Consider the following 13,001-nt stretch of genomic DNA (forward strand, 5'->3'; position numbering starts at 1 on the left):
CTCTCTTTTTCTCCCTCTATCTTTCTTTCTCTCCTATCAAGTGACAGGGGGTGGAATGGGGTGAAGGGTGATAAGGGAGAAAGAAGAACCCACAAAGTGGCAAAGACAAGTTCGGCAAACGTTACACAGAACAAATGCTCAAAAGAGGTGAGGTGGTCATGCGGATGACTACTGTGAGGGCACTACGGCATTGTTTAGACAAAGAACAATGTCCACTGCTGGTAAACAGCCTGTTTCAGCCTGAGGGTGCTACCTACTTGTGAAGCTGTGCACTCTCTTCAGATGTCTCGTCACTGTGCGTACAATCAGCAGAAGAACTTCCCTTACCAATTTCGCCTGGTAAGTCTGTAAGACTCTTGTTTAAAGAACTATGCTCTTTGAGTCTCATTATTTTCATTATTTGTCAAGAAAATTAAGAGCAATCAGATTGCCCTAAATATTCTGCCAACAATGAGAAACACAAACTAGTTCAAACATCTTAGTTTCTATTACCAAGTAACTGCAAGGCCCTTTCACATAAATGCTCTAACCCTGAAGCTGTCTTTTTGGGGAGGATGTCCCCTTGCAAAGGAAGAGATCTGCTCCCTTGGGGAATGATAATAAGGAAGCCCAGAAAACAGTTACAGGTTTGTTTTTAAGTCTTAGTTCCTATTCAATTATGTTTTAAAAACAAACAAGAATGTTTATCAGGAAATGGGCCCCTAGAACATGCTTCCCAGGGCAGAAGGGATGTACAGAATTTTCATTTGATCTGTTGCCTTTATGATTTTATAACCTGGATGGCTCATTAATTGGAACTTCAGCAGTGCACACAAAGAAATCTAATCACTACTTTCAAATGCGATAAACACATAGGAGGCTTTTATAATGTGGAGTGTGCTGGATGGGTTTAAGAGGGTCATCTGGTTAAGGTGATGGGAACAGGGGGCGGTCTGCCCTTACCAGCCGCCCAAGGTTGTAGTAGCAGTCTGGGTATTTCCGCCTGTGTTTAATAGCTGTCCGGTAGCTTTGCTCTGCAGCCTCAAACCGTTTCAGGCTGTTCTGAACTATTCCCAAATTCATCCATGCGGCTGCAAAGTCTGGCCTGGAAAAACATTTTTTTACAAAAGGTAAACAAAAAAGAAAGAAGATTAGATGACTGCCCAAATGGAGGTGCACTCTTTGTCCCTGGCAGTATGAAAAGAAAAGAAGGGGAGGAGAGGTGAGGGGAGAAGGGGAGAGGAGAGGAGAAGAGAGAAAAATGCTTACTGTATTTGGACAGCCATGGACAGCATCTCTTCAGCTTCTTGTAGCTCATTCCTTTCTTTTAGGATATTCCCAAGGTTATTCATGGCATGAACATACTTGGGATTTAATCTGGAAGTGGAGAGAGAGGCCAAACAATTGTTACTGCTCAGTTGTTTCCAGCCAACACTTGGAACTCAGCAGAGACTGGCAGGCATCGCAGGAAGTGACACTCCACCCATACATGTGTGTACCTGACTGCTTCTCGGTAATATCTGATGGCCGCTGTTTGGTTGCCTTGATCAGCCAGGTTTTTGCCGATGTTGTAGTGAACCTGAAAACACAGGTGACAATGTGGCCATCAGCACAGACTTCTTTTTTCTGAGCCAGACAACTTATCGAATCTTCTAACTGAAGACAGAAGGGAAAGGGATTTCAAACAAACAAACAAACAAACAAACAAACAAAACAGCACTCTCCAGAACTAAAAAGCCCTCCTGGTGGAAGGGTAAGAGGCTTATGTAAGAATCTGTGAGAACAGACCACAAGTCATGGAGGTAACAGGCAGACACGACTGTAAAATATGACAGGAAGGAAAATGGCTCTAACACCCCAGAGGAAACCAGGAAGTCACAAAGCTAGGCTCCTCTGGAAAGCTCCATGTCTTCCTCTCTCATGCATCTCAGAGCTGAGATCACAAGTCAGTCAACTACAGACCCGAGTCAGAGGTAATTCTATCACCTTTCCCTAAATCCAGCCCTTGCTGGCCTGGCCTGTCCCTCTGGTAGCACTGAAAGCATTTTGCTTCCTGAATTGTGAGCGGGATGTTTCTGTCCCCGCCCCACATTCTTACAATGGCATCCCAACTCCTAATTGCAGTGGGGACTTTAGCAGGTGAATAAAGATGGAGCCCCTCACTTTCTTTGTTATGGGAGGGTCTCTCTGAAAGATGGCTGTTCCTGGACTAGAAGAGGGTTCTTTCTAGGCACTGCCAACCACAGGTGCCTTCACTGTGGGTTTCGTAACCTCCAGAATACTGAGAAGTACATATATGGTGCTTAAACCCCAGTGTTCTCTCATGGCAGTTTAAAGTAAGAGGGCATCAAATAACCCCTGCCATCCCACATCCTTCTGGCAGCAATTAATGATTGACTAGGTAAGGCACTGTGCCAGCAGCTGGGACAACAGGGCAACAGAAGCCCAGAGTCTGCCTCACAGCACCCCTGGCTAATGACTAACCTTCTGCCTCAGGATCTGTGCCACTGCACAGGCTTTAAGGGTGTGTAGGAGTGGTTATGTTCTGTGGGTGGATTTCCTGCCTGGGATCTGAAGTAACTACCAGGAAAAGTTTGCCTGGAGGATGCTCTGGGAAGAGGAGGTAGCCCCGGCAGAGTTCAGGGACAAGAGGCTCAGGTCCTGCGGTGCTGAGGACAGGAACTTGGGGTGGCCAGCACTATGGTCAGCTAGGCAACGGCAGGTTGGTGAGGCACTGCTTGGAAGCAACAAGGCCAGAACAGTGTCCTTGGGCTGTCAGGACAAGGTGGGAAAGCTGGGGCTTCACACTGCGCTGCTGATCTCACTCCTAGAGTCCAGGCCGAGGGAGAGGCTCTTCCGGCCTGACTTCTGTCTTCTAGGTGTTTGCTGGTGAGCACACGCCTCTCTGCTGTCTTCATACGCCACCCAGCTTCCCCGTCTCCGTGTCTCTTCTCTACCCTGTCTTACTGTTTCCTTCTGCTCTAACAGAATGCCACAGGCTGCTTTTCTTTTTAAATGTACATTCAGGTTTTGCTTGTATGTACATCTGTATGGTGGTGTCAGGTTCCCTGGAGCTGGAGTAACAGACAGGTGTGAGCCACCATGTGGGTGCTGGGAACCTGGGTCCTCTGGACCACTGAGCCATCTCTCCAGCCCCCAACAGGCTGCTAATTTTTAATGCAGATATACACTTTGCTCACAGTTTAGAAGAGAGATTGTGAGGTCTGGAGTGGGTACCCCTGTGAGAACTCAGAACACAGTCAACAGTATCATGACAGGACAGTGGGGGGTAAGTTGCGAGTCCTGGCATTGCCCTCAGAGAAGGTCACTGCTGGTTTACCACAGGGTGCCTGGTCAAGCCTCTCTCCTTACAAAGCCTCATGTCTTCATCAAGCCTCAGCTGAGGCCTGGCAGCAAACACCTTCACATACTGACTCATCCTGTTTGTCTTAAAAAGGTTAATTTCTATGATGGGAGTTTCATGTTTACTAAGAATGAAAGAGAATATGAGATAATGGCTAAGGAGCACAGAAGCCATTTGCAAAGACGATAAAGAGGACTCAATGAGAAATTCTTAACCACCTTGGGATGAGGACACCTAGGAGGCGAACGCAGAGCATTTTCTCAGTTACACATGGGCTCAGAATATACTACAGAGAAACGTCAGGTGTGGTCACACAGGGGACCCCAATCCAGTCTGACTGGGTGAAGAAAGAAATAACGACCACACAAGCGCTTGCTACTTTGTGGGTTCTTCTTTCTTCACCCCTTCTCCACCCTTTTTCTTCTTCCCTTTCGACCTGCTAACACCAGATAAGATAGAGAAAGGATAGAGAGGAAAGGAAAGTGATCCCTGAATACCGTTAGGGGTTGGGAAGGGGACTTTATCGTTAGACTACTTTCTGTTGAATAGGGGCATGGAGTTCTTTGGGGCAAGTTTGATGTTCACTGACAGGATATCTAATTTCTTCTTGCTGTTGTTTCTTCTTTGCTTTGACCACTTAACGTCAACAAAGAGTAACCACCAACAACCAACAAGCCACCAACACCAGGGCTCAGGGCCTTAGCATTTATATATACTCTGAAAAATTGCCAGAATTCCAAACATCACACAAGTGCAGCTGGCAAAATCATGGCTCTGCTAGAGCACGAGGCAAATCAGAGCTGCTTCGAAGAAGCCCCATATCCCCCCACCTGGGATTAAAACGAACCATATTCTCATAATCTTGATGTGTGTGTGTTTTTTTAAAGAAACCCAAATTCCAAAATTGTCACTGCCAGACAGCCATTGACAACACAAAGGGGAGAGACTGCAGCAGGAAGCAACCTTGCCGACACCTTCCTCGTGAGACTTCCAGCCTTGAAAACCTGTTTCCATGGCTGCAGGCTGATGCTATCAGGCGTTGTGCTGCAGCAACCTGGGCACTCAAGCATACGGCCGAATCCTGAAACAGCAACAGCCTAAATGCATTCCAGCAGGAGTGGTGCCCTGTACCCTGAAAAGGAACCCGTCCTGTCCTCCGTCTCAACCCAGTTACAGCACTGCTGCAGATATTCTTGCATTTCTGGAATGGTTGGGGCAGCGTGGCATTCTAAAAGCACATGTGTTGCAGATTCCTTTCACAAAGTCAATTTTAAAATTGCTATTTATATTTGCCTAATTCAATGAGAGAAATCCTAAGCAGAGAAATACTAGGTTGATGTATTGTGTACTCCTGAACATCACCTCTCTTATAAGATACACACACACACACACCACAGTGTGACAGAAACTTCCTGGACCACAATACTATCCGCTCAAAGGCATTTTCATTCTTACATTACAGCTTGGAAGTAGTCTGGTAAATGCTGTTGCCAGAGCAGGCCTTGGTATTTGTGAAGATCATCCCATTCCATGCACAGAAGAACAAAAAACTAGATAGAGGATGCCACCAAGAAAGATGTCCTCCTGGTCCCCAGAATACAAACACAGTTTCTACTCAGATGTCAATACGATTCTAGCCTCTCTTGCCCACAAGCTCTTGCTGCTTTCCTTTGTTTGGGGTAAATTTTGTTCTCTCTGTAAACCACTCTCAAAAAGAGTTCAGCTGCCCTCTGCAGCATGGCCAGGGTTCTGCCAGACACTCAGGATGCCAGGCCAGAATTCCAAGGGAGAGGACAGGCTACTGTGAAAAGCCTGACAGCAGCTATTTAAATGGAATGAGTTAGAAATATGATTCAGGCCTCGAAGGCAGTCTAAAATTAAAAACACATCCTCACTCTGTGGATTGGACAGGGAATTCTGTGAAAAGAAAATAGCTGCCTAGATTGGGCCAAACACTGAGAAGACAAACCTCACAACAGGCCACTTCTAGTAGTGGTTAGAAAATTAGTGACTTTGTTACCATGGTAAATAAAAGAGGGAAAGCTCCCATTTACCCAACTTTCCCCCAGCCTTTGCACCTCATATGCTGAGACAATGAAGCCAGATTAAAACATTCACTGCCACTAAATGACATACACATGTGAAAAAAGTAACAGGGACCACAACAAAAGGCACTCTTAATATCATTGCTTTAGAAACTGTTTCAAATATTCTGCCGAGGTTGAAGATCGCCAAACCTAAAATGTTTAAACACACAAAAATTCAGTAATCATCCTTCAGGAAATACCTTGGGGTGGCATACGATCTGTCCACTCTTAGGACTGTATCATGGGGCTGATATTAAAAGCATACGCCTCAGCCTTAAAAACGAAAATGACTGCCAATATTCAGTACCTGGAGTCTCACGCAAGGTAGGCTTGATGAACACAATCTTCATTTGGCCCAATTCAAACATTAATATTAGGCACTTACCACATGCAAGGCACTGTGGGTAATTTAAATGCAGGCTCAAGACCAGCACTACCTACACTGATATCCCAATCTAAAAAAAAAAAAAAAGAGTCTCAGCTTATAAATCTGGGTCTGAACAGTAGCCAGGTGCCAACTGCTTACTTAATATTCAGAAGCTACTGAGCAGAGACCAGAACAGAAAACAAATCCCCTGGAAAGTGATCGAAAGGACGCAGCAGTTTTCAAAAGAGAGCCTTCCTCTCTGAGAGCAACAGAGCTTTTTGAAAAAAAAGAGGAAGACAATTCGACACCTGAGTGTATAGAGAAATACTCTATACACAATCGGAAACTTTATCATGCTTACATGAAATGGCAGCATCGTTGAGAAAAGCTCTGGAAAAGAAGGGATATCACAGCACTTGAGGTCTTTATGTGCACCCCAAGTTAAGAAGAGAAACATATATACTTGTGACCTGAGTAATGCCCATGTGTGAATCCTGTTTTCCAGCCTATTGTGGCTCAGTTCACATGCTGAGAAGATGTTCAAGCTCAGAGAGCAAATATATCCCATGTCTATTGCTTACTATGGTCACTTGGGCACACCAAAACACCACGATGGATCTCTACTGAGCCACCAAAATTACTCACACAAATCGTACCAGCTTCCCTTTTCTATGCCTGTCTCTCCGAACTGGCAAAATAAAGAAATGCCCTCCAAGTCCTTAGCAGAAAAACAACAGGATTAATTATAAAGCCCTGTGTAGCCTGGAATGAGCAACAGCGAGGACCCACGGAAGCAGAAGGGCAGCCAGCGCTGTCCCTGCAGAGGCATGAACGTGAGCGGAGTCTCATGTCTATGGAATTAAACCGCCACTGAAGCTAATTAACAACAGAGCGTGACATATCAGGAAACAAAGATAAACACTTGAAGGAAACCACTTTTTCTAAGACATCTCAGCAATAAAACATGAGTGAAATGTTTCAACCAAAAAAGAAAAAGCAAACAAACAACGAAGGACAAGGGGTCATGGCGTTATAGACTTGTCTTCACTCTGGGGTCATAGTAAGATGTGAAGCTCATTAGTTTTATTTATGTAACTTTGAAATCATTGCTTTCTTTAATACAGAACATAGAACTGAAAACCTCAGAGACGTAACATTTGTACGTTCCAAGCAATGCCAATCAGTGAGCTAAGACAGCTTCAGACAACAGAATAATCTGTACTCTAAACAGGAGACTTCTACCCTAAAGTCTTGGCCCAACCCTAGCAAACAGAATTCTCTTCTTAATGTACCGTGAAGTCAAATAACACAAAATTAACATTTCCCAAGCACCTACTATGTGCTGACCACTGTTATGATCAAGAAAGCTAGCACGCAGGCATAGAACTGAAAGCTTGCATAGCTGAGTAAGCGGAAAGCTAAGATTTAACCAAATGTACAAGTGAGGTGAATCCCCACTAGACCCCTCCAACAAAAACACTGCCAATTTCACAGCACACATCCATGCTTATCTAATCTGGCAAGAGGCGCCACCAGGCAGGATCTCAGGGTGAACTGCATGTGAACTTCTGTGGAATGGCCGACCTTAAACTTCCAGTCCTATCCGTAAGTATTGCTGCCTTCACACTACAGCCGAGGGCCCGCTCCTCCCATCAGCAGAGCGTGGCTTCTGAAAGGTGCGCTCTAAAAGAAGAAGATGGTAGCTGTTCCCTGCCTGGAGGCGCGTCATCCCTGACTCCAGCACCTGGCAGGTGGGCACACGTTTGCGCAAACCAGCCTATGGATACTGTTTGCTTTCAATGATTTCTTCTGAATTTAGTAATGTTTGTTTTTTGTTTTTTTTAGCTAAGTGTAATTAATCTTAACTCACTGAAAAAAATTACACTAACCCCCCCCCCCCTCAAGTATTTGATGATGGGCTAACACTGGTCACTGCTCTCTGGTGAATACTCTCATCCACTGAAGTCTTCAAACATTCTCCAGTGAAATGCTCTGAAGAGGAATCTGGTGGCAAGGTACCTTAGCATTGAGGGGACACACAGACAGGGCACTTCGGAAGAGCCGGTCTTCGCTCCGCCACTCGCCGCTGCGAACCACACATCTCAGCGTGTTGATGAGTAGAATGCCCAGGATGATGGCGGCAACTGGTTTCTGAACGGAGTAGGCAGATGTCATGAGTAAGCTAAGTGGTGGCTAGGGTTCTTTGTGGCAGCACTCTGAGCTGCGGTGTGCATATATGCGGAACATGCACTCGCGCGCACCCTCCTGTGCCCACGTACAGCCACACGAGGACACCAAGCGCCTTCCTCCTCACCTTCCTTCTTCACACAGGACCGCTCACTGAACCTGGAGCTGGCTACTTCTGCTAGGCTGGCTACACAGCGAATTCCCAGGGTCTGCCTGGCTTGGCGCTCCCAAGCTCAAGGTTACGGGCAAAGCCAACGCAGTGTTTCACACCGATGCTATGGTTCCAACTCAGCCTGCATGCTTGCACAGCGAGTCTCTCACCCACCGAATCATCGCCCCAGCACCCCCCCCCCAATACCTTTTTCTTTGTGTGTCTGCTTAGGGCTCCGAAGCCAAAGGTGAGCAGCACACAGAAGCCCGCGCTCGGGAGGTACAGGACGCGCTCTGCGACCACGAAGCCCACTCGGAAGAACAGGTTGCTTGCAGGAAGAAAGGGGATCACAAGGAATCCCAAACCCAGAGTAAGGGTTCTGGAAGATGAAATGGTTGCTTTTAGACTTCTCAAGAAAAGTACCTTCCTTGCCATGAAGACTGTTCTTTGTTTCTTACCGCCAATTTAGAAAAGATGTTAGCAAAGATAAAGTCATCAGGAGAGGCAGCACAGAGCAAAATACTTAGCAGCCAGCACACAGGGAAACATCCAGATCATATGCCAGACCACGTTTAATCTACTTCTTCATTAATGAACACTGGTCCCAAATAGATCCATGTAGTTTTTAATGGATGACCCCACCCCCCCACCACACACACACACACACACACACACACACACACACACAAACACACACACACACACCACACACACACACTTTCCTAACACGAACAAATACTGAAATAGATTAAACTTTGTAAAATTCCAAAGAAACTGACATTTTATGTGGGAACCACTTAAGCACAAGAACGCTGTGCGGTGAAACTCATCCAGATGCACATTTCAGTGTCTCGTATGATGTGGTGGCCTAAGTGACGCAGCGAGGTCACATCCGAGGTTCCTCTGGGAGCCGTGACTCACAGCACTTTAGTTTTAAATCCTGTTTCACACATACAAATGAACTGCACGGACGCTGTTGCTCTTCAGAAGCTCACAGGTCAGCGCAAAGCATCCATGTGTTTTGAGAAACGCCACAAGGACTGTCACCTAGGCTTTGTGGAAATCCTCCTACAGTTTTCATTGTCAGAGCATGTTTGTTTTCCCCAGTTATTTTCTCAATAATGCTTTGCATAAGATCCTTTTATCTGCTGGAAAAGTATAGTATCTCTTCCGGGCAGCAACTTAATTTGTGCTGGACAACAGAAAGGACCAGCACGGAACTCACAAGGACTTCTCTGATGGAGAACTGTGAGGTACCGGGCCCGACACATGCACTGCACTCTCTGTTCTGAGCATAGATTATACTTTAGTGCTTAACAGAGGGGAAGGACTGCGTAGGAACTGGGGGTGGCACCTGGCAGTCATGCCCACTGCTCCTCCAACTTCCCTCCCCACCAGCTGAAGCTAGCTGTAGATTCATTCCTACTTGGTGGTTGCCATAACTCAGAACAAGTGTCCTTAGATATGCACAGAGTTGTTACAAGTGACGGGTGCTCGGTTTAGCAGGATGATTCTGTAGAAGTTAAAACTGCTGCCTCTTACCTTCTCTTGCAGCTATCTTCAGCGCACAGGGCTTGGAATATTAGGCCAATTAGGCAGAGCCAGAGTGCCGCTAGAGCAATTACCCTCCAGTCACCAACTGACTTAATGAGGGGGATGCAGCCCATTGACCAATCAAAACACAGCCACCAGGGACACAGCAGCAGCCAGGCATTCAATGAATAGTAGTAATTATAGTTTATGGCCTGTCAGTCAAAAGAAAAACAAACACTTCCTTGATGTCGAATTTGAAAGAACATGCATATCCTAACTTCACTTCTGAGGAGGTCATGAGCGTCTGTTCCAGGGAGCAGTTGTGTAAAAATAAAATACTGCCCATTTGTGTTCTGCGCATAGGGCTGTAATCTGTAATTTATCAACTTCATGCAGATTTTAGAATTTTAATACTTCAGCCAATGCAGATGTTACTTATATTTCTGGCTCATTTACTCAGGGTTATCTAATGCCTCTGCCACGGTCAGTGTGAGGCCTGCTGTCACCAGGGACCTAACAATTTAAAAACAGAGCCCAGCCCTCCCTACACAGCCTCCCGATTTCTTTCTGTAAAGCACACAGCTGAGAACCTGGGGCTAGAGATCCTTCCTTATCCTTAGGAAAACAGGAACATAGGTGAATAATCTCAATACTGTCAGACTCTTAACGAGCACTGTGCTACTACATTTGTCTTAATTCAGTCATGCCAGGTTCCCACGCAGCAACAGAAATGGGGTTAGAAAGCACATTAGTAAGACGGCCATCACAACAGAAGGGCGGCCCTCCCTTCTGTCCACGAAAGGAGTTATGGCTGTAGTTCTCTCTGGGGGCCTGAATCCACAGATTCAGCAAACCTGAATTTAACCACATGCTGAAAATATTTGGAAGAAACAAATTCCAGAAAGTTTCAAAACCCAAAGCTTAAGCTTGGTGAGCAGCGTACTTCACTGTATCATGTAACAAAGAGCAGGCGTTGTGTTAGGCACAGTATAGAAGCTGAGAGACTTGTGAGCTTAGGGAGATGGGAACAGGTTATATGTAAATACTTTACATAATCAAAGAGGCTCAAACACCCCTGGAGTTTGGAATTGTGGGGGGACTCTTGAAACTAATTGTCCATGGAGAGCAAGAGATAACTACAGGGAGCCAACATACAGTCTTCCCAACTGTGTAATAACAAGTCAGCTTCAGAACCGTAACAACAGCAAACATGGGTGTGTGCATTTATTAGGCACTTGTGAATACGATGGGGGGGGGGGGAGAAGATGGGGAAGGATGAAGTGTAAAAAGCCGCGGTTCTCAACCGTCCTAAAGCTGCAATCCTTTACTATAGCTCCTCAGGTTGCCGTGACCCTCAACCACAAAATTATTTCCATTGCTACTTTATAATTGTCATTTTGCCACTGTTATGGATTGTGATGTAAAATCTATTTTCCAACTGTCTTAGGAGATCCCCTCAGAAAGGACCACAACCTACAGGTTGAGAACCGTGAATCTACAGATTGATAGCGAGAAAAAATAACTGAAAAGATTCCAGGTGCAATACTTACCCTAACTAACATGCTATCAGCAAAGGAGGCTGGGTTGTCCACCTCAGTAAATGCCGGTGGGCCTGTACCCATGATGGCCCAGCGTACGTAAAGCATCCCTATGCCTCCGAGGGTGAGCAAGGTCATTCGGAAGAGGAGGCCTCCATTCCTGAGCACACCAATGTTCTGAAAGGACACCACAAAGTTCCTGTTGTTGAAAATTTTCACTAAAGCCTAGTAGGTAATCTAAGTATTTAGGGGCTAAGACAAGAGACTAGCCACATTGGCCCATATGGTCTCCTGGGGGCTATGCAGAGTTCAAGTACGGCCTAGGCAAGCTAGTAAGACCGGGTTCAAAAATAAAACGTAAGAAAAGGGCTGGAGAAACAGGTTAGGCACTTGCCTAGAACGAGGCCTGGGGTTTAATCCCAGCACTGCAAAATAAGTAAACAACCCAACTCCAAGTATAACGGGACACAGTGCACTAAACAGCTGCCTACTTGAGAGTTTAAATCTCAAGAAATATTCGGAAAACAGCATTTTTAAAGAGGCTGCTACTTGACATTTTCCATGTCTAGGCTCACGATGAAGTACATAACTCACCTCTAATGACTTGTCCTTATGTAGTACCTTCCGGACAGCTACCAGAATGTTGAATTTGCCTATCACCAGGATATCAAACACAGCGTTCAAGCCCTAAGAATCAAAGCCTCACAGTTAGTCTGGAGGGAACCTGGCTCCGACAGGGCAGAAACCATAGTCACATTTTCATTATTTAACCCAGACAAGAAACTTGAAGATGACCACAGACAAACTCCCAGTACTTAGAAAGAACAACACGTGTTTAGATGAACCTAATCCACAGGACGGATTCTACCGGTGCTAATCGAGGGAGCCCCTGGCAGCAATGATCCCACAGCCTACATGTAGCAGCACTGTGCAATTTAGAATAGCTAAAACTCTGGGGCTCCCATAAGAAGCTCCCCAGAAGTCTTTGTTTCTGCCATTCCTTGTCTGTAACTGAAACACAATGGTCAGCTGCCTGGGCAGTAAGTAAGCATAAAAAGAGAAAGGCAGCCATCAATCCTGCCAACCCTGCTTTGTACCTAAACTTCAGTGGGCTGACTGGGGCCTGGGGAATGGTCAAACACGTCAGTCTCTGAGGAAGCCCTGGCTCTCTCGGGTAGAGCTCCCTGGGCACACAGCTGGACTCCATCCTCCAGAGCGCCCCTTGGAGGAGAGAATTCAAGGTCAGTCGGGTCACATGGGTGGCAAATGGAGCCTGGGAAGAATGACCACACTCTTCTGGAGCTATAGTCTAAAAGCTAGACTCTCTTCTCTTTGTGTCCTCTTACCGGTGGCTGTAACGTAGCTCTAGAGGAGCTCTGCACCCTGCACATTAAAGATGCTAATGTGTGCACAAGTAAGTCTCCTCAGACACGATTAGAATCACCCTCTATTGCTAGCTGAACAACAAATGACTGACGTGACCTCCAGTGGCTACGGGGGCAGTGTGACCTCGCCTACGGGCACACTGTCTGCTTTGGCAGCTATTCAAAGTATAGTTAGGCCCTGGACCTCATCTTTACTCTGTGGATGGCTTGCTGTACATGTCACTCTCACCTACTGGAACCCATGCCCAGTCTGTACAAAAGAGTCCAAGTGTCGGGTGAAGCTGCCCCTAGTGACAGAGCTCTTTTTTAATACGGGGTTTTAGAGCAAGGAAGATGAGGAATCATCAGAAGCCAGTGCTAATTTGTGGTTTCCAGAGCAAGGCTGACACCCCTGCTTAACTCTCTTCTCC

General features: G+C 46.0%; 1 protein-coding gene across 3 annotated transcripts in view; it reads right to left on the bottom strand.

Moving 5' to 3' along the window:
• Window positions 1-13,001, bottom strand: part of Tmtc4 (transmembrane O-mannosyltransferase targeting cadherins 4) — a 56,270-nt gene that overhangs the window by 11,869 nt on the left and 31,400 nt on the right. For all 3 annotated transcript variants that reach the window (XM_055609650.1, XM_055609648.1, XM_055609649.1), the window contains exons 7-14: window positions 11,801-11,893; window positions 11,219-11,383; window positions 9,678-9,880; window positions 8,343-8,514; window positions 7,817-7,948; window positions 1,479-1,558; window positions 1,249-1,356; window positions 943-1,084 (exon numbers count right to left, since the gene is read on the bottom strand). In XM_055609650.1, the coding sequence (XP_055465625.1) occupies window positions 943-1,084; window positions 1,249-1,356; window positions 1,479-1,558; window positions 7,817-7,948; window positions 8,343-8,514; window positions 9,678-9,880; window positions 11,219-11,383; window positions 11,801-11,893 (1,095 nt within the window). The remainder of the gene's footprint in view (window positions 1-942; window positions 1,085-1,248; window positions 1,357-1,478; window positions 1,559-7,816; window positions 7,949-8,342; window positions 8,515-9,677; window positions 9,881-11,218; window positions 11,384-11,800; window positions 11,894-13,001) is intronic.

Source organism: Psammomys obesus, unplaced genomic scaffold (assembly GCF_907164565.1).
Source record: "Psammomys obesus unplaced genomic scaffold, mPsaObe1.curated_primary_1811, whole genome shotgun sequence".
In the NCBI taxonomy this organism is placed as follows: Eukaryota; Metazoa; Chordata; class Mammalia; order Rodentia; family Muridae; genus Psammomys; species Psammomys obesus.